Source organism: Aythya fuligula, chromosome 1 (assembly GCF_009819795.1).
Source record: "Aythya fuligula isolate bAytFul2 chromosome 1, bAytFul2.pri, whole genome shotgun sequence".
NCBI classification, from domain to species: Eukaryota; Metazoa; Chordata; class Aves; order Anseriformes; family Anatidae; genus Aythya; species Aythya fuligula.
The window spans coordinates 195,020,299-195,047,592 of record NC_045559.1 but is presented as its reverse complement, the minus strand read 5'-3'; the positions used below and the strand labels follow the sequence as shown (position 1 = coordinate 195,047,592).

Genomic DNA, 27,294 nt, shown 5'->3' with positions numbered 1-27,294 from the left:
GCGCATATATACATGCAGATATATGTATAAAAGACAGGATATTTTCTGTTCCACTCTGCACCATGAAAAGTAACACCACCAGATAAATAAACACATGTCAGCTCGTGGGAAATGCAGGGAGGCAGAAAGCACAAAAGCTTTCCTAGCCGTGTCCAGAAGAATAAATTTCTCTTTCACATGCACCCGCACCCAGCAGTCCAGCTCAAAAATCTGGCCTCCACTCTCCAAGGAGGAAATGCTGCTGCCAAGGCTGCTTGCTCAAAAATCAAAGTAACGCTGCCAAACTGAGCCCAAACCCAACCCCACCAAAAACGCTCTTCTGCTGGTTTTAAACTGTCCGCTGGGGACAGATAATTATCAAATAATGGTATCAACAGCATCAGATTATCACTTCAGACCCTTTGATATGTTCAAGCGAACGCTGTTTCAAATGTTATCGAGTCTCAAATATTTACTCTGGAGTCCAACCGAGCAAACGACCCATCCTGTGCCACTGAACGTGGCAGGCGCGCTCCTAACAGGAGCAGTGGGATCTGCAGAGCGAAGGAAACAACCCAGCTATTTTCAGCAGAGGAAGCGTGGGGACAGTCTTGGATTTTGCAGAACAAAGAGCGCCCTGATAGCCAGAACTCCCCGGAGAGAGCCAGGGCTGCCTTCACGCTTGTCTGTGTGTGGAGCTCTTTTTATACTGGTGGAGCTACAGCAAGGCAGGTGGAGCTTTGCAGTCCCCCCGTGGAGTCAGAGAGGTGTCAAATCTCACATCCTCAGTGTGAGACTCGCACAAACGCTCTCGTCTTGTGCCTCCTCGTGCCAGAGCTGTACCTCCCACGACCGATGCTCAGAACCGCTATGTTCCAGGACCCCACGCACCCCTGATCTGCCATCTGCTCCGAGCAAAAAGGCTGAAATTAGAGCAATAACCACTGGCGCAAGCAAGTCTTCTGCTGGATTTCCCCTTGGGGAACACCCCCAGAGGATGGATTCTGCTGCCTTAGAGATGGCTCTTCCACATCTATTTATAGTGCACAAGGCAACTTACTCTGCCCCATCCTTCCACTTTCAAGTGCCCTTGGGATAACTGGCAGAGCAAATTCCTCCTCTGCCTATGGCCAGAACAAAGCAAGACCCTGTCATTATCCTGGCCCATCACCGCCCTCTGAGTTTTCAAGAAGAGGAGCACAACGCTGGGCTACCTGCTGCCCGACCCTCAGCCACTCCAATTCACCCCACTCAGACACAGTGTGGTTTCCCTTGCCTTTTCAGCACATGCAATGATGTCCTAAGGGGTGCTCGGTAAGGGGAACATGTGCCTCCATCACGCAGAGACGTGACTTTGGACCGATGCCTTTCTCTGCTCCTTAATTAGGCAGCCCTGCCGAAGCAGCAAATGCAGCATGCCTGTGCCGAGCACAGAGTGGGAGGATCAGCGATGTGCAGCGATACCATTACAGCAGCGCTGCCTCATGAGCCAGCGCTTCTTCGGTGTCAAAACACGGTCCGGGGCCCCAGATGTCACGTTTGGTGAAGTCACGTACCTTGTCAGCAGGACTGCCGAGTGCGAGCATGCAAAACCGAGGGGGACTTTGTCAGCGAGGGGGATGCCCTCACCCAAATGCACTCGTGTTTGGAGCTGTCGGGGAGGTGAGGCAGCGTGCAAGGTGGAACGGGGGCAGTGTCCAGCAAAGAGCGGGTTTAGGATCTCAAGTGAAACACGGACAACCTCCCTGCACTGCAAAGATGAAAACCTTTCGGTATTTTCGTTGGAGTTGTTTCATTTAGCTGTTTCGAACAGCTGCCTCCAGCTATTTCATAATAATAGTAACAACTAGTAAAGAACCAAAACAAAACAAAACAAAAAAAAAAGCACACGGGCCTGTTCCCTGACTTCAGATGTTCCCTGACTTCAGAAAGCAGAGTTTGCTGGGATGTACGTTATTATGCAAAATCTTTTTTTTTCTTTTTTCCTCGAGACAATCACAAAGCGTTTCATTAGTACACACTGGAAAAATAAGATAATGGCTTTCTTGATTGCGATGGGAGATTTGCCCTGAGCACCGAGCCAGGCCAAAGCACCCCACTGTCATCGGGTTCACCCCTCACATCGCCGCCCTCCCAAACGGAGCCGCAGCCCCCAGCGCCAGGAGTGCTGAGAGGGGAGAAAATAACCACCAGGGTCCCGTTTTAGAATACGCCAAGCACTGAGAAGGACAGGTTTCTGTCGGGAAGGGAGGGAGCAGTCTATTTTGGGCCACTCGAACAGCAGCCATGGGCCTATCAGGGGGCAGTCGCTCCTCGTAATGTTTCGCGTGTGTGCACATGCTGGAAGGACGCTGGAGGGAAAGGCAGAAAGCCTGGTACACGAGCGGCTTGTCATGAAGTAACAGGAGGCAAGGCTCTGCCTCCCAGCCACCTCCAGAGCAACTTGGAAAAAGTCAACGTGCCATCCGCAGGGTGCAGAAAACTTGTAATTTCTCCCTGGGAAACACAACGGGTGACAGTAACGAACCAGCCCTCACCGGTGGGGCTCACGGGTGCGAGATGGAGCTTCAGGAGCTCTGCTTGCACGAGCACTTGTCCACCTCAGGGATCATAAAGCTCTGCCAGGGGCACCTGCACGTGGTGCTCACCACTGCCTGCCCACCTGCAGCACAAGAGGCACAAAACGAGAGCGCAATACCTGAGGTGCGAAGCCGTGGGCACGGCTCTGAGCGTGAGCTGCAGTTTAATGCCACCTTACACCGCTGCTCGGGGACAAGCCGAGGCAGCTTGAAGCCCCCAGAGCCCTTCCAGGCACCAGGGGCGTCACCACCATGGTGGCACCAGGGGTGTCACCTCCTGGCGGGACATCATGAGGGGGCACTCAGGAGACTTTTCCAGGGGTGTCACTGCCCCGGCGGCAAGGACACAACGAGGAACATTAGCACCTGTGACCCACACCAGGCTTGTCACCGCCAGGTGGGACACCACGAGGGCTGTCACCACCGTGGCGGCGAGGGACTTGAACCACACCTGGCGTGTCCCCTCGCGGCAGGACATCACCAGGACACTCCTGGGGGTGCCACCACCACCGAGCACACACGAAGCACACCACCACCACCCCTCTCCCACCACCCTCACCCCTCCCCGCCTCAGGGCCGGGGCTGCCCCCATCCCGCCCCCCTCCGCCCGTCAGGGGGCGCCGTGACTCACCGCCAGCAGGGCCGATGCTCGCTGCTCCCCCGCCGCCTGCTCCCCGTTGGCGCCGCCGTTGCTGAGGAGGTGCTGGTGGTAGTCGGGGGGCGCGGCGGCGGCGGCGGCGGAGGACGGGGCGGCCGCTCCTCCTCCTCCTCCTCCTCCACCTCCTCCTCCTCCTCCTCCTCCTCCTCCTGCGGCCGCCTTGGGGTGCTTGGCGGCCTTGCGGGCCCCCTGCCCCTGCTGCACGAGGTGGAGGAGCTGCAAGGTGCTCTCCCGCTCGCGGTCGGAGCTCTCGGCGCGGCCCCGCTCGTAGCGCCCCTCGCAGCTGAGGTGGTGCTGGCGGCACACGGCGATGCGGGCCCGCAGCCGCTCCACGATGGCGCTGTGGACCCGGGGGGCCGCCGGGCCGCCCCCGCCGCCCCCCAGCAGCCCGGCCCCCAGCCCCGCGGCTTGGGCTTGGGGGGGAGCCGTGTCGCCCATCGCCGCCTCAGCGCCGCATGGAGCGGGGAAGGCAGGGGGGGAGGCCCCGCGACCCCACACCGCCGAGGGGGGCCGAGAGACCCCCCCGCCGCCCCGTCCCCCCTCGAGCCGGGGGTGGTGTTTTTGGGGGGAGAAAAAAAAAAAAAAAAAAGGGAAAAACAGGGGAGGGGGGGGGTGCTAGGGACGGGCCACCATCGGCCGAGGGGGTCGGGGGTGAAAGGGGAGGGATGGGGGTCTATGGGGGGGTGGGGGGGGCAGGCGGGAGAAGGGGGGAAAAAAAATAAAAAATTAGAAAATTAACCCGCTGCCTCCAAAAGGGATCCCCGGGCGAAAGGAGATCCCCCTGGGGAAGGAGTGGGGCTTGGCAGGTTTATTGGTTTTATTTCATTCCGGGGGCCGGGGGGGGGGTCGCTCCTTCAGGGGGAGATTCAGGCAGGGGAAAAGGGGTCGCGGGGCTCAGCGGCACGGAGCCGACCCCCCCCCCCCCCTCCCCAGCCACCCCCCTCCAAAATCTTCTCCGCGGCCGGTGCAGCGGGTGTCTCGTTGGCTTGTTGTTGGTATTTGTATAAAGTCCTCCGTGGATGTGCAAATAGCCGGGAGAGGAGGAGGAGGAGGAGGAGAGGCTGGGGTTACTTTGGTCTTTGTGCGGGATCCGTTCTCCTGCTCGCTCCGCGCCGGCCGCTCCTGGCTCTCGGTGCGGGCTCCGAGGGGCTGCAGCCCAGGGGCAGCTCCGGGAGCCGGGGGGACGGAGCCCAGCTCGGGAACAATGTCAGGCAGCGGGCTGCCAGAGCACGCCTCGCCTCCGCTTAATCCAGCCGCTGGGTAAAATCCGTCTTGCTTTCAGCGCTCCTTTCCCCCCCTCTTAGCAATAAAGCAGCGAGCCGCCAACCCGAGGCAGAGAACTCCTCTCGCATACTTTCCCTTCGGCTCCCGGCGAGCGAATAGTTTCAAGTACAGTTTCAAGAAAAGCACGGCAAAAAAAAAAAAAAAATATAATAATAATAAAAAAATACAGAACCACCAACCAACCCTTCAAACGGCGATCACGAACGGCGAGTTGCACTTACAAACTTCCAGCATTTTGCCCCCGGCACGCTCCGGCCACTTTTCCTTTGTGTTTTTTTTTGTATATTCCATCCCCGGCTGAGGGTTGGGGGGGGGGGGTGTTGGGTTTGGCGGTGGGTGCCGCCCGCTCGCTGCCTCTCTCTCTCTCTCCGCTCGCCTCCGGCTGCCGGAGCTGCCGGCGCTGCCCGTGGCCCGCGGTGCGTGCGGGGCCGCGGTGCGGGGCGCTGCGGGGGCGGGGGGCGGGTGGCACCGAGCGGCCGGGCCGAGCGCCGGAGCCTCCCAGCGGCCGCGCAGGGGAGGGAGGCAGGCGGGGAAGGAGAGGGAAATGTCGCCCCGCCGACCTCAGCCCGAGGTGGGGAAGGGGTGGGAGGTGGGCAGCCGGCTGGGGGGGGGATCTGGGTGCTGGGAGAGGGTGGTTTGCGCTGGGAAGGGGAAAGGGGGGGGGGTGTAAGGGAAGGTTTGGGGAGGGGAGGCTCTGGTGGGAGCTTTTTGGGTGTCTGGCACTTTGCTTCCTTCCTGGGAAAGTCACAGCCTTGGTGCTTCTCTTTGCTGTCTCCTCGGATTTAAAAGCCCTCCGGGATCATCCGGTCCAACCACCCCCCTACCACCGCTGTCACACAGTGAACCATGTCCCCAAGCTCCAGGTCCAAACTTTCCTTCAACACCCCCAGGGACGGTGACTCCACCACCTCCCTGGGAAACCCGTCCCAATGCCTGACTGCTCTTTCTGTCTCCTCATTTCCAACCTGAACCTCCCCTGTCACAACTTGAGGCCATTCCCTCTAGTCCTAGCACTGGTTACCTGTGAGAAGAGGTCGACCCTCAGCTCCCCACAGCTTCCTTTCAGGTGGTTGTAGAGGGCAATGAGGTCTCCCCTGAGCCTCCTCTTCTCCAGACTAAAACCAGGGGTGGCCAAGTGGCCCCGACACCATCCAGGCTGCAACCAGCAGCCAACAGGTTCCCCGTGTTGCTGCAGGTGAGCCGTGAAGGAGGACACAGGAATAGCTGGGAGCTGGTCAGGTTTATTAAAGCTACACACCATTGTGCCACCACGGGGACACCTCTTTGGGAATAAAAATGGCCCTAAGCATACGGAGACACAAGCCTGATGCAAAAGCGCCAAGCTTTCAGTCCTAACACAAGACCTTTCAGGACCCCACAGCCCCTAACACAAGGACACATTGTCTCATTTGATGAGTCGGCCCATCAGAAAACCACGCCAATTCCATTACACCATACCGAGAGCAGCAAGCTGAGGATGAGGAACAACTAACAGTGACCCTTTCAGGTGTTTTTATCTCCCGAAGTCCTGCTCACAACCCCTTTGAATGCCACTGATAAAACAACACAGTCCTTAAACTCACCCCAAACACACAGACAACACACAGCGCTGGGCATATGGGAAACATTTGTGTGACCCCCATCTCCTCCAGGTTGCACCAAAACACCTGTGTGGGTTCCCAGGACCTGGGTGTTTGGGCCCATGTCTGTCCCAGCAAAGACTTCGCTTCCTAACTGCGGGGTGGTGTCCGCGGGCGCCAGGTTTGGGGATGTGCTGCGTTCAGAGGAAGGCATTATTGCTAACAGGAAAAAGGGATTTTTTTGCTTAACCTTGAACAACTGAGGAAGAGTGGGTTATTATTTGATACGTAATGGTAGCTTGCATCTGTTGAGAACAATGGGCTGGCACTGGGGGAAAAAAATGGACGTTTTTCTGTTTGTAAAATAATAGACAATGTTACCTTTGCTTCAGGCCTCTCTGGGGCTTTTATTCATTCGTTACAGCTCAGATGTCACTGCTGAGTTTAGGAGGGTCAGCCACAGACCGTACGTGTCACATTAACACAAATCTCATGAAAAATAAGCAAGGGCACTTCAAATGACATCTTGATGGGGGTTTCGAAGTTGCTGTGGGCACACGAAAGCGATGGTGCTGCCCAGGGAGATACCTGGGTAGCTGCAGGAATCCTCTCTCCTGTGAGTTTCTGCAGATCTCAGAGAACGGTCTTTCAAAACAAAGATTCTTGAGCTGTAACTTTAGATGTCTAAGATTCACTTTTTGCTAAGCAGCATCTGATGTGTTTTGTGGTTTAATACAGACCGCTTCCAGGGCGAGAGACGGCTTGGTTGCAGGGCTGCGAGTCCCCAGCCGCGCAATACACAGCAAAGACTGCCCCTGGTGTTTCTGAGAAGGAAATACCCGAAATCCATCCTTCAGCTTCACAACTTTTGTCCGGGAGACGCTGCCGAATGCTACCAGCTCCTGTAAACAGGTATCATTTTTGGGACCGGCTACTTGTCGGTTTTCTTAAAAGCAGACGGTTCTGAACATGATCCTAACGTCACTTGTGATCGTGTCATATGTGTGCTCATAAAACCACACGAGATGAAACATTAACATAATGGGTCCTGAATAATTCATTACTTTTATCCCCTATGCCAACATCTGTGACCTCTTGAAATGATACTGTAGGCTTATGTGAGCTGTCATCCTTGAGTATTTTTCCGTGTGAATTTGCTCCTGCTGCTGCAGCTCTGAGTTTCCCAAGCCAGCAGCCCCCACTGGGTGAGCAAACCTTTCCTGCTGCTGGCTTCTCGGCCGGGACTTCTCACCGTGGAAGTCCCATTGTGCTGATAACTTACCAAAAATTGAAGAAAATGACTACGCTGAACCTCTGTCGCCTAAAAACGTGAGCCCACGCCTAAATCTAGGCACACACCTCGTTTGTCTCTGTTTAGAAATCACGTATCAAAGTCCTTCAAAGTTGTATTAACTCCACCAAAATGGCATGTGTTTAATAACTGTCCTGTGGAAGACTAACTAGGGCTATACATTTTCAGCCATTCCCATTATTTGTTTTTCAGAGGGTTCTTAGCCATTTTGAATGACTACTGCTATAAATAATGTGATAAATGTACTTGCAGCTGGGCACGCTGTTAGGATGCACTGTGCAGCTCGCCTGCTCAATTGCTAAGCTTTGGAGCAGAATCTGACTGCACCTGGGTCACTTTTCATGTCCTCAAAGTCTGGGCACAAGGCTCTGTGTAAACTGTAAAATAAGCCATCTTGAACACACACACACACACACACACACACACACACACCTTTTTGAATTAAGAATACAATTTGCAGAAAAGTGTAAAGAAACTGTGTCTATATGTTAATAAATAACAGGGAAAACAAACAAACAAACAAAATAAAAACAACCCATACCATCCCTTATTACCGAGAAAAATACCCAAATTCACATAAACTATTCAGGGAAGTGTAGCCCACGAAGGGGGCATTATCATCAGGCTCTTTCAATACCACTTCACATATTTCTCACATTATTCCTTGGCCCATCAATCATATTTTCTGTCTTTCTTTTGTCTCACCTCGAAATTCAGATTAGAACTTGATCTTTATTATTTCTCAAAGCAGAATCAGCAAGTCGTCTTAATAAAGTATATTTCATGTGTGCCGGGTATTTCTCTTGGAGTGGTGCTGTATGTACATGTGTTTATCTAACACACCCACTCTGTTTATCCAGGAAGACTTAAAGAAGGATAAAACTACAAGCCTTTATTTATCCAAATAAAAGTAAACTAGAGGAGTTAAGCATGGGAATTGCCTGTAATTGCCTGCTGAACTACTAGAAATAGCTGCTTTTGGAAAACAGAAGCTTTCACTGTCTAATAAAAGGAAAAAAAAAAAAAAAAGAAAAAGGCAGCATCAGCTATCTACTATTAGTGAAGTTTGCCATTCCACTTGATCCACAAATGATTTTTTTTTCCCGAAAACTGAGGGACAAGGGAAGAAAAACAACTTCTTTTCAAACTTCCCTGCAAGAATTGGACACAGAATATAGACCATAAAGGGCCTCATCTCCCAAAAGCACACCACATTTGTAAGGCTGATCCCATGCATAAGCATCGCGTATGAATTTTGTCATTATCATAGTCCCGGGCTACAAAACTTCAACTAGATCAGATTATTCAAACACTACAGGAGCTAAAGTAATTTCCAAGTATGATCATTAATCACCTGTTCCAAGTCTAATCACATACTGATCTTTCTTCATTGTTCCATGAAGACAGCTACTTTATCTTAATTAGAGCTACTGCTTCAAAAACTCACGCTAAAGACAATTAAAAATGCCCTCTCAGTACAAGCATTATATCCTCTCACCGTCTAAATCCACTCAAAATCTCTGGAGTAGAAAAGGAACTGTGAAAGACCGGCTGGATTTCTGACTTCCCCCATCAGCTGACGTTTGCATTTCTCTATTACAAATATCCTTGCTGCAATTGGACCCAAAAACTTCGGGGGGGGGGAGGGTGGTGGTGGGGGGGGTGAGCCCTCTTAGTACTACACGCTGTACAAGTGCTAGCATTTACATACAGCCTGTTCTGGAAAATTTGACCTGAATTTTCACATAAATGTCTCTTCTAAACAATTTTTTCATTTCCTGTGGTGAAGATGAATGTAAACATGATGTCATGATACTTCACGTTCTCTGCCTTGTAGAACCTCTTCAGGTAAAACAACAGCCACAAAAATATTATCACTTCCTCTAATCTCGGTGAGAGGAATAGTGAAGCCTGGTTATACACACACAAACATTTTGTCAGCCCCCTGCCAAGCCAGCTGAAGTTATCAGTTTCCTGCTGACATAGAAATCAGTGATGTCAATTCGAGGCATTTTCTTAGTCTCAGTAGCATTTTCTTGGTCCAGCTAGTGATGTCACAGGCAAAGTCGGTGAGCCGGCGGAGGCACTTTCTTCCAAGAACTTTTGCATGACTGGAAAAAAAAAAAAAACAACAAAAAACTGCCTGCAAGAGAAAGAAAGAAGTAAGTAGCTCAGAGACTTTTTATGCAAATGAAGAGGAGGTGAGAAACATGATCTGGGACCGCAGAATGGCTGAGCTTGTTTCTTGCAGGGGAGTGCAGCTACCCTATACCTCTGACTGATGAACTGTAGGGTCTCTATCGGGGAAGGTCGGGAGGGACGCACAGGGAGCAGTGAGGGAGGAAGGGGACACCCCCCTAGCCTGCCAGATCAGCTGAATCAGCCCTGGAAATCAATGGGGTGACAGATACCGCAGCCAGATTGCCCTCACATCCAATAATATTCCACCCCCCAGTTTGTGCACTGGGGAGGAAAAACAAGGGCTCGTCCGGGATTTGAACCCGGGACCTCTCGCACCCTAAGCGAGAATCATACCCCTAGACCAACGAGCCAACCATGCAAAAATCCCAGAATGAGCAAAATTCATCGCTGGAATAAATTGACAATTTTCAATCTAAATGTAGATGCAGTTGAAATATTACAAATACTCAAAAAGCCAGAATTTCCCAAACTTATTTATTTATTTATTTATTTTGGTAGTATTCAGGTTAGACGTGGCAAAATGAGAAACTGACTGTTCATTCTAACAGCATTTTTTTTTTTTTTTTACATAAAAATCGTTTCCTAGAGCTTTCAGAAAATTCAGAAGGCAGCAGAATTTAAAACTATTCTGAAACATCTATGAAAGTGCACACCATTAAGCGGTACAATCCCCATTAATTTCAAAACAGTTTTCTTTCATGAGAATACATTACACCAAACAAACGTCATTATTTTAGAGGTACCAACAAAAGTGTACAAAAGAGATTTCGTTAACAGAAAGAAGTCAGGTTTTCAAGGGGCACTGCTTTTCTTAAAAGGGATATGCTTGAGATTGATTCCTCAGTAATTTTAAGTTGATGGGTGTGTTCCCACCAACAGTCCCAGAATAACAGGGATGGACAAGGAAAGAGAATAGAAAGCACAAGTTACTTCAGCTCTGGTAACCAGGGAGATAAATATGATATATAAAATCTCAGAATATTTACATATTTAACTGACAGTTAAGGTATGAAAATAATGTCTTCAAGTACAAATTTACTTGAGGGCAAGTCTCATCCTCTTTACTGGGATTTTTCATCAGAGTTTGTAAATCTTGTTACTTACATGATATAATAGAAAACTGACAGCTTTGGCTCATTCGACCACCACATAAACCCATTGCTGAGTTTCAACACCTTAAGATATAAAAGTACTTCATTACTTACAATTAATGCTGGGAAAAAAACTACTAAATGACAAATTTACAGTTCCTATAGAAAAAAGCCAGCAGCTTCTGACCATGACAAGGTACATGTGGCAGTAGTTGCCCACCCAATCAGCATGTGACCAGTAACGTGGCATATCAAGCACGAGGAGTTCTGATGGACAAATACGTGAAAAATCAGGCTTCTTTAGTTTTACTTCTGAGAAAGCAACTTGTTAAAAAAATCTGGAGAGTTAATTGTATTGTCCATTTTACCAAGCTGCTCAGCCACAACAGACTAATAAAAGTATGTGCATACAGAAAGATAAGAACAGTCCCTAGCTGGATTCAAAACCCTGTGCCCTGCTCCTTCTCGTAGGCTACATATAATTAATTTTATATGCAGCACAAAGTGAAGGGACAGAACGAACCATATAGCACTTAACCCTTCCCAGCTCTTCAAAAATCTACTCCCCGTGCCCCACAGTAAGCCATGCATCATGATTCTGAGTAACTCCCACTTTCTGTTGTCAGATCATGCTGGAAGAATTCTTGCTTAGCTTGCATGGCCACACTAATCCATTCTCTTAATTGTTTACTTACTGCAAGTTGTTGCTATTATGTTTGTACAACATAATTTGACATTTGAAATCTCAGTAAGTTGTCTCAGTTGTGTATCAGAGACAGCATTGTGGGCCCAAGTGTTCATTTAGATGGCTAAGCCAGACTCAGTCGGTATGACGCCTATAAAGTGACTCATCACCTAGTCTCTAAAGAGAGGAATGACTATTGTGCTGCAAATGTAGTCAGAACTGCAGAATAGTTCCTCTGTTGCCTTGCAACAGTCTACAGTGATACCTCAGAGGGGAAATAAATCCTTGCATTTGGGTCCTTTTCATTGTAACTATCATTCTAAATGACTGAAGGTACAATGCAAGTCATACGTTCTTGTGTAACATAGCCTCACCTTCCCAAATACCCCTACTTGCAAAGGTCTCAGCATCTCCCACCTTCCCTGTGATGCAGCTCAGTATAGGTAGACAGAAGATTTATTTCACAAAAATAACATCTTGGTATCTCTTTGCTTAAGAATAAGAGGAAACTTAGAGTGACCTGTGCAGTAAGACTAGAAAGACCCATTTGTTAAAACTTCGGGTTATTATTTACACAGATGAAAAGAAGATACAGCACATTCTTACACGGTGGTTTACAGACACGTGGATTTAAGCATAATACAGCCTAAAAGGAATACTGAAGACCAGGCAGAGATAAAGTGCACGCAGATAAAACAGGTCATTCAGTTCTTTACAAGACGTCTTTCAAAGAGCAATATGACGAGTTAATCCATTTTTTCTTCTTGGAAATCGTCTGCATCATTCATGTAGTTTTCAAGATCATTGTATCTCTGCAAATCAAATAGAACTTGTATTATTTGATCAAGGTTTAATAACTGAATTACACAAAGAATGCTTTTTGTGTTTTTCTTCAATACATTAACAAGCATGCCAATAACAACTCAGAAGCAAAGATACCCAAAAGCTTGTTAAATGCAACACTACTCCAAGTTGCCTTAAAATACTTCATAAAGCGTTTCTGAAACAGCCAAAGTACTCAACGTAAAGCGAAAAGTATTCTTGCTGTGCCTCATGTACGCGTTTCCAGTCTTCATGAGTTACATACAGCTTGAGTTTGTTGTGTTGCTGCTTTCAGATGAAACAAGAGCCTGCCCAGCTCAGCCCAGAGATCATGCAGCTGCCAAGAAGCTTAATGTCAGAAGCTGATAGAAACCGTACATGAAAGCAGCAGGCATACCGTTTGAGAGACTCGATCGGCAGAAGCAGATGAATGGTTAAGCTGAGTTCTTATTATCAAAGACCAATAATTCAGAACTTCACACTTAAATGAAACGTTTTATCTCAGCTTTATTTTGTCTCCTTGAAAAAGGATACATCAGCTAACTTGGTCATACCTCCTGAATCCACCCTGTGTCTTCCAGGTGACTGAACAGCCGTTCGACTGTGTCTTTAACTGGTTCATCCTCAACACCATCCAACTTGGTAATGGAGCTGCAATCCACATACAACTTGTATTTGAAGTGCTTCAAATTATGGTAAACTCTTGTACGATTTGCACACACTACGCCAACCTTCAAAACCTAGACCAAAGTAAACACATTATTTTCTCAGGGAGGATGGTCATCATCTTGACAATATAACGAATGGCCAAGTCAGCCTACCTAATAAAATTTTATCAGTCAATCTGGAAACATTTTTTTTAATAATGAAATAAATAAAATGACACTACATGCATAAAATCAGAGTAAAACCACGTAGTTTTCACTACCACGGCAGAACAACTTCGGAGCAAGCAGGCAGTCAGCAAGCCTAAACAATGGCAGCTTATCAGCACTGTTTTCTTGCAAAAGCTGTACACAGCCATCTTTATAACTACCATCATCTTTGTTGTCTCCTGGGGGAACTTCGTTACAGAATCACTGGCATTTTAGAAAATCATCATACTGTGAAAGCAGAGGAAGAGGAATTATTTGATGACTTTTGCTTAAAATGTAGTATACTTCTAGGGACAGGAATCAACAGTTCTAGCATTTTGTAGACTGAATAATATTCAGTGTTCCTTTAGTATATGCATATTAATACAAATAGACATGTGCACTAGCATATATACTTAATAAATGCATATAGATTTCAAAAAAGGAAGATCCAGAACCCCAGGTTTTATACAATGCACATAGACTGGTTATAAGAATGTTCAGCAATCCCAAACTTTCACTAAGAGTATGTGAAATCAGGGGTGTGCATAGGAAGATGGAGTCAAAGTTCACCTACATTTCAAGACATCCAGCAATAGTAATAGGTGCACAAATTACATTTCAACTCGTGGAGACAAAGACTATTAAATAAAAATATCTACATCTGGCTGGGTTTTGGAGTCAGGTTTTCTACCCTCCAAAGCAGGAAAATAAATACATTCGTGAAGAAACTCAGCTCCTGATGCACACAGGAGAAACTGATTTAGCATTACTACAAAACCCCCATAAACACCCTTCAAGGGCAGCATTGTTTTGGATTGATGTTTTGTCACATCTTTGAGAGTAACAAGCAGATAAATGGCTAAAGGTCAAAATTCTTTGCGTCAATAATAAAAGCTGTGATTGTATTGCTATTTTGGATTACACGCACACATTTTAACGGACCGCATTATTTACTACAAAATGATCTCTTCTGAGCCACAACAGTGATGCTCTTCATTGCTGCCATTGGCAATAATCTGAACGCTCTTTTAAAGTATTAGAAGGTTAAGTTTTAATCAATGCTTATATCCTGCATTTTCAGCAAACTTTCCTAAATGCATGACCAAATGTTTGCATCTGTGAGCAGTCTCCCAAAACATCTGTCCCACTTGTACAACCTAGCTCTAGCAGCATCTGCTGACAGTGACAGTGATAGAAAAGCATATTTAGTTCTTATCATGTTTATACATATAAACAAAAAAATATATTTATTATTATATACATAAATACACTTCAGTTTTTAAATATATTAACCAACAGCCCAGGTGATATAAACTGATCACCGAAGTCAATGGAGGCACTCTCACTTGAAAGGGCTTTTGATCTGATCTACATAGATGCCTATGAACTGAAAATGTAACCAGCTTGAGATAAAAAATGTTATTATTATAGTGCAATTGTCTAATGATCATGTGTGTTCACGTACCTATATGCAGCTCCACTCCCTACTCACACCCAAAACTGAAAAACTAAGGCTTATGTTGGGTGCTACAGTTGTTTCTAAAGTGCAAGACCTACTAATCAAGGCAAAGCCTTGAATGATTCAAACTTCCAGAAGTACCATTTCAAACACTGAGACAATCAAAAATGCGATGTGGTGTTTCACTGAGTGTTTCGCAGCTTTTTAAGCATTCCAAGCAATGAGGTGCGGTCCAAGCAATGAAGTGTGGCATCTGGAACACGGTTTGATCAGATATCATTCTGCATCAGATCAAAACTCTGCCTGGCCCAGTTCTTCCCGTTACAACAGCTACCAGGAAATGTTTAGGAAGTTAGTATAATATACGGGACGTACACCATAATGTTTATGGTGTTATCATACAACTTGTAGCAGTCAACAGTTAAGACATTCTGTATCATCTCAGCTATCACATTCCATAGCATGGAAGGAGCTTCCCCAAGAACCTGTCTAATCCCTTCTGGGACCCAATTACAGTTTTTGCCTCCAAAGTGCCTTGTGGCAAAGAGCTTCATAGTTTATTTATGTGTGTGGTGTAAAGAATTCCCAGACTGGAGAGGTGCCAGAGGAAAATAGTTAAATATCACATAATGTCATTACGCATTGTGTTTTTAAAGCAAGGAAGATCGTCTAAAAATACAAGGTTATTTCAGAATGCAGCTTTGGAAAGAATCTCAGCACTGCACACATTCTAATTTTCTCCACTCACAGTTCTCACTGACTCTATCCTAATGCTTAACTTATCTGCTCAAGCTGGCCATATCAGCCAAAGTGGTGTTAAATCACTTTGTATGGAATGCAGGAGCATAGCCTGACAACAGCCTAACACGTAGTGACTGAATTCATGTCCTCTAAGCACCGATAAAAATGGAAATACAACGCCAAGACCGAAAGCAGAAAACAGTTTATAATCCAGGTGACGCAGGAGCAGAGAAGTGTAGGGGACACCAACAACTCCAAACTGTTCGATTCTCCCTGACCATGGAGGGCTGGGAATTGGCAGCTCCTCACAACGATCACTGCAAGCCTAAGCAAAACTGGAACAGCTGTTTCTCTTCAGGCCTATTGGCAAAGCAGAATACTTCAGAGATGAGAGAAAAGGAAAGTTTTATGCAGAAGAGGAGGGTTGGAGGTCTGTTTTTGTTCTCTACACATTCACTTTTCTTGAGTATTTTCAAATAAAACTTTAGAAATAGTCCAAATATGTATTTCCAGTCAATTTGATCTGCCAGTGCTGATCTGCCTCCTTTCAGTCAATTATTTTCCTTGCAGTGCCAGTTTTATGTAGCTCTGTGTGCCCTTTTTGTTCTTTCTTTTCCTTCAATTGGCAGGACAAGTTGATCAATGCACTGCCAGAAGAACTTCAAAGACAACTTGAGAACAGTACGTTTAACAGCCTCAATTAAAGGTCACCGTAGGAATAGGAATGTTGCATTAGCAAGCCATTAGTAAAAATTACTGGAAAGTGCTCAATCACTCGCTCTCCCGGGTCTGTTCTGCAGCCCCTGAGCTCCACTGAGCATGCACGTAGCAACCATCTCACCAGATGCTGGGCTACACAGCATAAAGAAAACCCCCGTCTTGTATTGTTAAGCTGAAGAGGATAAAAATGAACCAGCAAGTTAGTTTAATATTCAGTAGGGTATTTCAAGTGCTTTCCACAGTGAAAAACAGCCAATGTAGGACAACATTTGGCCAGCAGTGAGGGGGTTGCTACTGTTATTTCCACAGTTAAAGTGGAAGTTGAGTAAAGATTAAATTCTTGTGCTAGTTCACTTATTTCTGCATAGGTAAGGCACATATTTCCCATGCAAAACTGATTTTAAGTTAGTGATTTTCCTGACATATAGGTCTCTAAATGTAGAGTAACGACTGTACGATGGTCTGCAGCAGCCGTGCTAGTATGACTGCTTCCCCACATCCTAAGTACTTGGTATTTTCCTTCAACAAATCAGGGGAAAAGCCAAGCTCTCTTAATTATCATACACACTCACACTTATCAAAACAGTATTAACAGCTACTGTTCAGCAGGTTCTGTAATCTGTTTAACCAAAAAAAAAATCCACACCTGTCAGTTACCTAGATTCTGCATCACATTATCATGATGACATAATGATAATCACACCCATGTCCCTCAAATGTCTCCATTAGAATATTTACAGAGATGCAAACTATCTAGGCTTGAGCTTCAGTAAGGTAAGCTTCCAGTTTGTTGAGGGCTTTGCTTTATTTTTCTGTAAGAAATCCTATTATATCCCTTTTCAAAACATGTTGTAAATACATCTTGTGCTGACACTTTTTTTCAGCAAGCACTGTGAAGAACTTCATCTGTATTCAGAAACTCTTTTACATGCACAAAGAAAAGGAATATAGCTTCTCCTGAAATACATCTCCTGAAAGAAAGATGTAAGGAGAAAGGCAGAAGCTGGATAACAGCTTGGTATGCAAACGCAACAATATTTTATCCTTGACAAATCACGTATTGAGTTCATCATAAGAGGTCATCAATTACATTACTTAGGAAGGCCACATGCATACATAATCATAACAATTAATGCTAGCTGTAAATTTTATGCTAAATACTGGGAACACCCAGGTTCTTCAGATTCAAGCTCTTCCAAAGTCTCAGCTGTGAGATACAACAAAGTTGACTGCTCAAGTCATCTAGAATGGCTGCCTAGTGCAACAATGTGTATGTAACAACACGAAAGACATGTTTCATTCAAAAATTACAATTTAATCCAATATGCCCTAGTAAAGACAGCTGGGTGAGAAAAAGATGCAAGATTACCTAAGTGGAAATGGTTTCTAGTTTGGACAAATTGTTCCAATAATGCAGGAATGAAAAAAAAAGGTTCTACTAGAATGTACCAAAGTCGTTGGGAACAAGTCTTCTCGAAAGGAGATAAAGAATTTCAAGTGTCAATTCAACTGAGATCTCGAGATACTTTGTCCTGGGTGAATAGCTACATGGGAAATAGCAGATGTGAAAACATCTGAAGAATGAAGCAGTAAATCTTGACTGGGCTGCACTTGGACTGTCCGAATGACAGTGGCACTATTTCACTCAGTGTTCTGACCTACAGCAAACAAGAGCACACGGACACTCCAAATGCTGCAGCAGTCGGCACAGAATTAGCAAACCTAGCGACCCAAGGCAGAACAAACCTTACTGGCAACAAAGGAGAAAGTAGTCATTCCACAGAGATGATCGTCCATTACACATACAGTTACTTCTATAATGTTTCTGAAAGCTAATCAATGCATGACTCTTGCTGGGAAGGTCTTAAGGGCATTATAGGCACACAAAAAGGTAAAGGGCTTTTAAGTGATCTAATTTCAGTGAAAAGGCATTCTGATATTTAGAACAGATGTAACTCTGAGGCAAATGTCACTCCTGATTTAAAGCCTCAGGCTCCTGGCACGAGGAGATAGGATCTATTCAAGATTAAAACAAAAAAAATAAGTCCCAGCATTTCTCATGTTCTTGGTAAAAACCAGGAATGCCAGACATGTTCAGTGCAACACTCAATCGTGTCATTTTTTTTTTTTTTTCCCACTAGAGCTGTTTCTCCCTTCTTTATAATATGCTTAGGATTTTCAACTTTCTATTGAACATCCTTTGCCAAAACAAAACACAACACTACTTTAGAAATAATTGATAAGTGCTTGTATTAGTACTTCAGTTAGTATGTGAGTCTCCGTGTGTGCTCTCAGCCTGGTTGACACACAATTTCTGACAACCTCCACATGCACCACAAAAGACAAGCATGCAGAGGACACCCTGTACCTAGAGCATTTCCTTCCTGCCCTGGGTATGACTCAGACTGCAGAGATTTGAAACAGAAGAAACACTGAAGCAAATCTTAATTTTGGGTTGAAGGCAATAGTTTTCAATGAAACCTATCACATGTCCTGGAACACTTTATCTTTCTTATCCTGATGTTCAGCTCACAATTGGATATACTTAGTAGTACTTCATGCAGTGCTGTAACAGGCACTAATAGTAAGCAGTAAAGCTGGGGAGGAAACAGCACACCAATGACTGAGATGCAGGCAAAAACAAAGGTCATAGAAAAAAAAAAAAAAAAAGATTTATTTTATTGATAAAAGTTTTTTTTTTGAAGATACTTTTCAAGACCTCTTTCCCAAGATGTTTGAAAGGGCCAGGGGTATGGAGGGAACCATCTATTTCTCCTCATTTTCACAGGAACTGCCTTCATGACTCCTACCTAGACCTGAGGCTACACTCCTCAAAACTGCAAAATGGTCATCACATTTTAAAAACAAACAGGAGTTCAGATGCGAAGTACAGCAGCTTAACGCTTGCGTCTGGCATTATAGACGTTACAGGTGCTGACTGGATTTCTATTTGTTGTATGATTTTCCGTAACACTAGACAAAGCTTAAAAATAATTATATAAGGTGCTTGTTTGGAGTTACCTGTTTGTCATCTGACATGAATTCATCTGCTTCCAAGGTTCTGCTATCATAAAGCTTTCCAGATAGTAGCACATTAAACTTACAATACCGATTCAATCCACAGGCATGACAGAACTTATTTGTTGGATTTTTCAAGATGATGCGAACATTTGGGTAACAATCCACACGCTCCTGAAAAACATTTTTCAGATAACATTAAAGAATCTCCGTAAACTTGAATAGACTGTATACCCCTACTAGGGGTAAATAATAGAGTACCCTCTATTCGCACAAAATTAGCAGTAGAGAAAACCAAGAAGATTCAAGTGTGAAGTTTTTTAGCATTCAGTTGCAAACATGTACCCTCTCGATCACTTTCTAACACTTCACCCAGTTTTATTTCATTTATTTCATTTTATTTAATTTTATTTCATTTATTTCATTTAGGTCTAAAGAGTGACTCCTGCATCCAGGCAGTTATTTTTCTTTCGTCTCTCCCTCTGTTGTTATTTTTTCTGGGGCGGTGGTCAGGGCAACTGTATCAGTGGGTCTACCTCAAATAAATACACTGTATCCCACCACAGCTCATACTCCATTACTACAGTGATTACTAGGTCACCACAGCTAGAACATTAACAGTATTCCAGTACTTCATATACAATGATTTTGACTAGGCTACTGTATCTTGGCTTCATATTTTTGAAGTAGCAGAAGATTCATTATGAACATACTGGTTTCTCTTTTTGTGGGAGGGGGATAACATTTTGTTATAACATTGAACAAATGACAAAAAATACTCTAAATAGCATCTGCTAAAGTCAGCTGGAGAAGCGTTCAGGTCACAGAGAACAAAATCTGAATGCTTATCTGAATGTTTATTGTGTATTCATAAACACACAAATATTTCTGATATTTGCAAGTATCAAAACAAGTTACATATGGTAAAGAGCAATGAGTCTCTTGAAATATATATATATAAATATACAGTGAGTATTGTGCCTTTATTGAAAAATACTACTGAAAAAATCTGTCAGTAAGTATATGATTTGGAGAGCACTTCACCATTTAAAGTAGAAGCTACGTACCTTGTACCGATCTTTCCAACGACTTCTGGAGATTAAGTTGTCAAGACGAGGCTGAACAAAACGGTCATCCAAATAATGAAGGGAGAGCAACATGTCTTGTGCATACTTCTTTTGCCTTGTTCCATCTGTTCAGCAAGAGTCATTACTGATTTGCTGACCATCATATGTTGTACAAGTTTCCTCAAATAAAATTTTCAAGGACATTATGCTTCTGCATACTAAGAACCATGAATAATTGTAATAAATTACTACTGAGTACATTTAGTACCGTTATCCAGATAAGTCATACATGCATTTTTGATAAACTAATACATTTAATTATTTTACAGGTGTGTATCACAGGAGGTACACAAATAAACTCTACAAGCCAGGTTAAAGTGGAAAGCTGTCACCCCAAAGGTAGAAGTATTCACTCAATGCCATTTAAAAGAATTGAAAAGGAAAAAAAAAACGTCTTGCTTTTTGCCCAGCTTATGTGAGGTGTTCATAATGTACAAGAGAAGGTTGTAATCCACGAAAACAAACTGCCGAGTAGCTTCCCAGCAGAAATTTTGACAGCTCTCTTCTCCTTCATCACTTCCAAGCAACACATACAAATTGACCTTTAGCCTTCAGCAGCCCAGTCACATGCCTTGAGTTAAGCAGCATAAATATTTCCAAATATTTACTCAAGCAAAAGAAATAAACCAGTAAGATGAGTAAAACATGAGTATTCCATGATTATCTCCCAGATATGTGCTAGATTCCAGGAATTAGCTGGGAGTTTCACTGGTGCAGGCCAATTCTTACTGTCTCAGGCTTCAGCACGTACAGAAAAACATTACTTTGTGCAGTTACCTTTCCTAATCTTTTAGTGGTGCTGTTATCAAAGGATGACTGGCTATCTAGCCTTTTCTATAAGAACAGTTAATTGTCATTATCATTATAGCTACAATAATTACCATAAATCAGTTATACTGAAACCTTTAAAGAGGTTGTGCTAGACTTTAAAATCTTTTTCATAATAAAAAGCACGTCTACCACTAAACTAATTCAAACTTAATTCAAACTAGTTATTAGTATTAGGCTCTTAATTCAAACTAGTTATTTTGTGTTAACTCAGAAAAATCCATTCTGTGTTTTGAAAATATATTGTAATGCTAGGTGATGTTGTATGTTGCTCATGGTATATAATATTCTTCTGAATACATCTTTTAACCTGCCTTCATAGCTGATATACTACTAGCACCTCAGCAGGGAGTTAATAATTTTCTACAGCAGATACACTATGAAACAGAAGGAATGTCACATAGCATAAATCTGGCAAGATTTACTTTTCACTCTTCATAAGCTTGTTGCACTTGGTAAAACAGAGCAATACCTGAAAGAACCAGCGGTGGTAGCTAAAAGATGTTTTTAGTTGCAAGAATAGACAACCTTTACTCTAAAGCTTGTGGTGTATTTCAGTTCCTCCATTCACCCTGATCTCCTGGTGACACCAAGAGTTGCCATTAAGGCTCACCAGGCCAAATCCCAAAAGCCACTTCCTCAGCAAAAACAAGCCAGGAAGTACCGGCTGCAGTTGAAATTTGTTTTATCTCAAAGATCAAATATTAAAGATTAGGACACAGAATAATTGCCATAACTAAAATTATTTTTTATCTACCAAATTTCTCAGAAAAGACTATAAAACATGACATTTTGAAAAATCACATGACCTTGCAATCTTTCCACTAATTTGAAATTAATTTTGCTTTCATGCTGGAACTAGTACTACTGATCAGCAACACAGAAATACTTCCTTACACCTCAGAATGCCTTATGGGCTTGAAAGAATTAAGTCCACACACTTTTCCAAGATTACCCTACTCATTTCAGATAGATCAACTTTCTAAAGTTACAAAGCAGAAAAACTAGAAACAGATCTCAGGGATTTCAACTCACAAACTTATACTCTAACTGGGGGACCATCTTTTCCAAGAGTAAATGCCTTTGTTTGTTTTTGCATGCACTATTAAATTTTAAATGCAATTTACTTACCATACAATGAGTTCAGGAAAGTGTCATCAATTGCATTTATGAGAAAGGCCTTTACTATTCTTTTGAAGTGTACATAAGGGCTACAGCGAGATACTGGAAAGAAATAAGCAGAATTAAAAAAAAAAAAAAAAGTATAAGCAAACATGACTGTCACATAATAAGTTTTTTTTTCTCCATTATTGTAAATTTAGAATTTTAAAGTCATTTAAATATGAATTTAAATATAATGTTAAATGTCCTGCATCAAAACCCCTTATTTAAGATCTTGCATTTAAATGTTGCTTCTCATCCCAATAATCTTAATGAATTTTAGCATGTCCTAAAGTCACACACGTCCTTTCATCAGGAGCCCAATATAGGAGCTATAAACACAAACTAAAGAAAATAAATTGTTCTATGAATGGCAGGAAGCAATGCAAACAACAGAAGGTCAGGCTTATGATTTTTATTTTCCTAACTTTCTTTCAAATAAACCTAATTCTGCTCACATCTTTACTGGGGAACACATACCACAAACGTGTATAACCATCTACACTAGCACTGACTACCCTGTCAGCACACACCTCCTCCTAACAACAAAGTATGCAAGAAGAAAACTAGCATGAAACTTCTGGTTCAAGTTTCTCCTCCATCCAGATACCAGTTTTCATAAAGGGAACGTGACCAACATGACAAGTGCAGCTCTGTGCAGACTCTGTGCAGCTTGTCTAAAACTGACCTATGGATTCAGAAAGCCCTACAGATCAGCGCTTCCAAGTCTCACTGCCATAAACAAAAATACATTACAAACAAAACAAACTAAAAACAACCAACAAGCAAGACTCCTATGTCATTCTCCAAGACAAAATTGATCCAAAATTAACCTATCTGTTAACCTATCTGCTCATAGGTAGCCTCATTCTAAAGCAGACTGACAAAAAAAAATAAATCTGGGCAATAGAGCTTCTTGTCCTTCTCTCCAAATTATACCCTCCCTTTAATAAGGTACCGAAGGACTGTAAAAGTTTACTGTGGAAACCACAAGCACTTTCACAAATGAAAGCTGTTCAGGAATTTCTGCTTTTGAACTATCATATTCTATTACACAGTATTATTTTGTATTTAGAGCCCATAAATATCTATTGCAGCACTAAAAACAAGTTATAAATATAGAATTGTAACTAATTTTGATCTTACACTGTGGGATGTAGTATGCCAGCAATTCGCTATTTGATGTATTTATTTCTTCTTGTTGCTTTTTTTCAGTCTTTACTTGCTCTGTGTCATCATCACCACCTTCTTCTTCCTCATCATCAACTATAAAGTCTTTCAGGCTGTCACTGTCAGTTTTGCTTTCTTCTGTTGGTGTGAGGTTACAGAATGGTTCCTCTTCTATTTCTGTTTCACTACTGGTATCCTAATTAAATTTAAAAAATATATTTCAAAAGCAAATCAAGAATTTTTAGTATCTGCACTAACAAAATACTACATCTACGGGACCTTCTAATGACCATAACTGTTGACAAAAAATAATACATTTCAAAAAATCCATCATTCTGTACTACATGACGATTACTTTCTGCTTTAAATCAGCAATCTCCATGTACCTCTCTTCAGTCAAACAGACTGAATAGGAATTAAGTTAACATGAGATTTCTAAGGTGCTTTAACAGGTACTTTGTTTCCTGATAAGAGTAATCTGATAGTCTTCTCATGTCTCTTCTCTAAGGAAAAAGGAATATTAAAGACATTTTTCCCCTTCTGACAACATAGAGAAGAGTGATACGTGCATTCTACGCTGCTCAGTCATCAGAATGCCTGAAAAAGCAAATGAAAGGGAATTCTTAAATCCCCAGTGACAAAAATCAAATTAGATCTAAAGGTTTTCAGCAGTCAATACTGTTATTTAGTTAACACGTGACAACTGTTGAAATGTGATAGGATTACTGATTTGTCATGAATAAAAACCAAAACAAAATTAAAAAATCCTACTGATTAGTATCTATTAATTGCCATCTTCCCCTACATTTAGTGGTGGAACTGAAGCTCAAAGATAAAATTCAGACCTCCCAATTTTCACTCGCAGAGGATGTCCGAGATGCTCTTTGTCTTGCAAGAGCATTCAATTTTGCCACCAGTTTCTGTTTCCTGTTAGTAGAAACATTTTCCGTAGGGCAGGTTTTATCAGGCTGCTGTTCTTGGGAACTCTCATCTTCATTAATTATACAGTGGCGTTTGGCAAAAACTTTCCTAACAAGGATATCACTGTCCTCGCTTTCATCACTGTCGTGCAGCACCGAGCTGTTCAACCTCTTACGCTTCCCAGGCACAACGCATTCATCATCTGTTATTTCCCCGCTGTGGATTTTCTCTTCCTGATCCGAAAAGCCATTCTTCAGAACAGTTTCATCTTTTTCACCCACTCCATCCTCTGACACGGTGGATTCTGTGGACTCTTCCTCCTCGGAGGTAAGCGAGGATTCGTCATCGCTGTCAAACAGCAGGCGCTCCCTCTTGGTGCGCCTCCAGTCCACGCGGGATTTGGCTGACAGCTCCGTCCCGGCCGTCTTGTTTCTTGTTTCGTACCTCCTGACACCTGCTCCGGCCTCCATCGGGAAGCTGTGACAACACACCACGATACACACCGGTGAGACGACGCACCTAGTACGTTATCCCAAAAGATGAAGGAGAGCTGGCACATTTCACCATGTAAAATTAGGATATTTAACGAGACCGTTAGTGAGACACGCAGAAAACATCACCGCACCAAACTCAGGACTTCTGAGGAGCACACACCTTCCTCAAAACACACACAGGAACAGAAATACCGCCACCCAGCCCGAATAAATGGAAAAAAACCTTAAGTATACCCCCCCCCTCCCACACCGGCCGAGGCAGAGTGCTCGGACCTGCCACCTCAGGCCTCCCCCGGTGTCCCCACCGGGCCCTGCCCCCCCCCACGGTGGGGCTGGGGCGCCCCGACGTGAGCCGGGTCGGGCCCAACGGGGCCCATCCCTCTCCCCCCGCCGCCACGGCACAGGCTGATGGTCCTTGTCCCTGTCGCGCCATATCGCGCTATATCGCGGCATGTCGCGCTGTGTCGCGGCCCGGCCCCGCCGTTCGTTACCGGGAGCGGTTCCCGCGCCTCAGCGCGCGCGCGAGCGGCCGAAGGGAGGTTTCCGCCCCCACCCCGCGCTCCGCGCACCCCGATTGGCTGCCGCGGCCTGTCACTCAGCCCCCGGGATGTTTACGGAAGTGCTGGCAGGTCATTGGGGAGGCGGGGCTGTCACGTGGTTTGCCCAGGGTTCGCAGGTTGGAGAGGCGGAGGTCGCGGGTTCGAGTCCTGCCCCCGCCGCAGGGCAGGGCTGGGCTCCGCCGTCCTCCCGGCCCTCAGGTCCCTGCCTAGCAGGCGGGGTTAGCGCCGGGATGTGGTGGCTCGGTTGTGATCGCGTTTCAGCTCGGTGCATTTGTGTTTCTGAGGCTCTGTGGGCTTGCTAGGCATGGGGCAAGAGAGATTCTTGTGGCCACTGGTAGCTGCAGATTATAGAATCATTCATAGAGAATCACAAAATGCTTGGGCTGGAAGGGACCTTAAAGATCATCCAGTTTCACCCCCCGGCCATGGGCGGGGACACCTCCCCCTAGCCCAGGTTGCCCAAAGCCCCATCCAGCCTGGCCTTGAGCACTTCCAGGGATGGGGCAGCCTGTGCCAGGGCCTCACCTCTCTTACAACAATAAAGCATTTCTTCCTAGTGTCTAATCTGAACATACCCTCTTTTAGTTAAAAGCCATTCCCCCATGTCCTCTCCCTACACCCCCTGACAGAGTCCCTCCCCAGCTTTCCTGTAGCCCCCTTTAGGTACTGGCAGGCTGCTGTAAGGTCTCCCCAGAGCCTTCCCTTCTCCAGGCTGAACAACCCCAACTTGTCAGCGTGTCTTCACAGGAGAGGTGCTCCAGCCCCTCTGATCATCCGTGTGGCCCTTCTCTGGACTTGTTCTAACACTTCCATGTCCTTCTTGTGCTGGGGGCCCCAGAGCTGAACACAGGGCTCCAGGTGGGGTCTCACAAGAGCACAGCAAAGGGGGACAATCCCCCCTCTCGACTTCCTCGCCACGCTGCTCTTGGTGCAGCCCAGGACACGGTTGGCCTTATGGGCTTCAAGTGCACACTGACAGCATGTGTCAAGCTTCTCATCCAGCAGCACCCCCAAGTCCTTCTTGTCAGGGCTGCTCTCAATCCATTCTCCACCCAGCCTGTATTTGTGCTTGGGATTTGCCTCAACCCAGATACAGGACCTTGCACCTGGCCTTGTTGAACCTCACAAGGTACACACAAGCACACCTCTCAGGCCTGTACAGGTCCCTCTGGATGGCATCCCTTCCCTTTAGCACGTCGACTCTACCACACAGCTTGGTGTCATTGGCAGGTCACTAAGACCTGTACAAAGGCTTCCCTGGGAAAGCAGCTGCTTTGCAGCTGTACACTACTGTCTGCTGTTTTGTGAGCAAAACCTGGTAATTTTCACATGTTCTATTCCCAAGTGTTGGGGGACATGAGAACAGAGGTTGTTGAAGCTGCAATTATGGTGAGGTTTGGGGTCAGCAGGCTATGACCCACCCACAGCTGAAATCCCAATGGTGCCTGTGCTTTGGAAACCGTCTGCCAGCCCACTGTCCTCCGTGGGCTGCCCTGGAAGAAAACAACACTTTATTTGACAACCGTAAATCATATTTTGGGTATGATGCCAGCTGCTCTGTGGTTCCCTTCAGTTCCTGCTATGTCCAGGTGAAAAATCAGCAGCTAGGTGACATACAGATGTCCTCCTAGAGCCGGTGCTTGAGGAGAGAGCTGTCAGCTCCATGCAGAGCTCTTTTTCTTTGTAATAACAACTTAGGAGCACACACACAACTGCTGAGCAAGGGCACTGCTCTCAGCTGGGGCTGGCCCTGTGCTGCAGGGAACTCCCAAAATGGAGGTTAGGAAATGGGGAGGTGGCCTGAATGCTGTCCTGGTCAAGTGGGGAACACAGGAATATTGCAGCAGGGCAGTCTGGGGGATGTAGAGAACAAAAAATTCATAAGGAACCAAGTTGCACTAGTTTCACTGCTCAAAGACCAAGACATTTTCTGGATCAGTATACACAGAAGAAGAAACTATTAAAATCTACAGTAATGATCTTCTGTTGTTTGTCTGCTTAAAATGTCTACTGAATGTGATGCTGGATTCTGTTCAATGCTAATAC

The 27,294-nt window shown here is 44.9% G+C and overlaps 2 protein-coding genes and 1 non-coding gene across 6 annotated transcripts in view; all 3 read right to left on the bottom strand.

Moving 5' to 3' along the window:
• MAML2 (mastermind like transcriptional coactivator 2) overlaps nt 1-3,654 on the bottom strand; it is a 205,056-nt gene extending 201,402 nt beyond the window's left edge. Inside the window, exon 1 of the mRNA XM_032187559.1 lies at nt 3,190-3,654. Within this exon, the coding sequence (XP_032043450.1) occupies nt 3,190-3,654 (465 nt within the window). The remainder of the gene's footprint in view (nt 1-3,189) is intronic.
• Nucleotides 312-25,224, bottom strand: CCDC82 (coiled-coil domain containing 82). 4 transcript variants are annotated; one of them, XR_004253278.1, is made up of 9 exons: nt 25,180-25,224; nt 24,119-24,671; nt 23,250-23,469; nt 22,074-22,166; nt 20,055-20,179; nt 18,991-19,161; nt 12,747-12,932; nt 11,224-12,182; nt 312-322 (listed from the first exon to the last, which is right to left on the bottom strand). XR_004253278.1 is itself a non-coding variant. In XM_032187574.1 (8 exons), exons 2-8 carry the CDS (start codon nt 24,662-24,664, stop codon nt 12,117-12,119), a joined length of 1,407 nt encoding a protein of 468 aa, XP_032043465.1. In that variant the 5' UTR covers nt 24,665-24,671; nt 25,180-25,224; the 3' UTR covers nt 10,069-12,116. The 4 variants fall into 4 exon arrangements, 1 of the variants encoding a protein (XP_032043465.1); XR_004253279.1 differs by lacking the exon at nt 312-322 and adding an exon at nt 12,590-12,631 and having other exon boundaries at nt 12,122-12,182; nt 12,727-12,932; XR_004253280.1 differs by lacking the exons at nt 11,224-12,182; nt 12,747-12,932 and adding an exon at nt 16,936-16,940 and having other exon boundaries at nt 314-322; nt 18,774-19,161.
• TRNAP-AGG lies at nt 9,873-9,944 on the bottom strand. Its single transcript has one exon. It is a non-coding gene; the product is annotated as a tRNA-Pro (tRNA).
• Nucleotides 25,225-27,294: the final 2,070 nt, after the last annotated feature.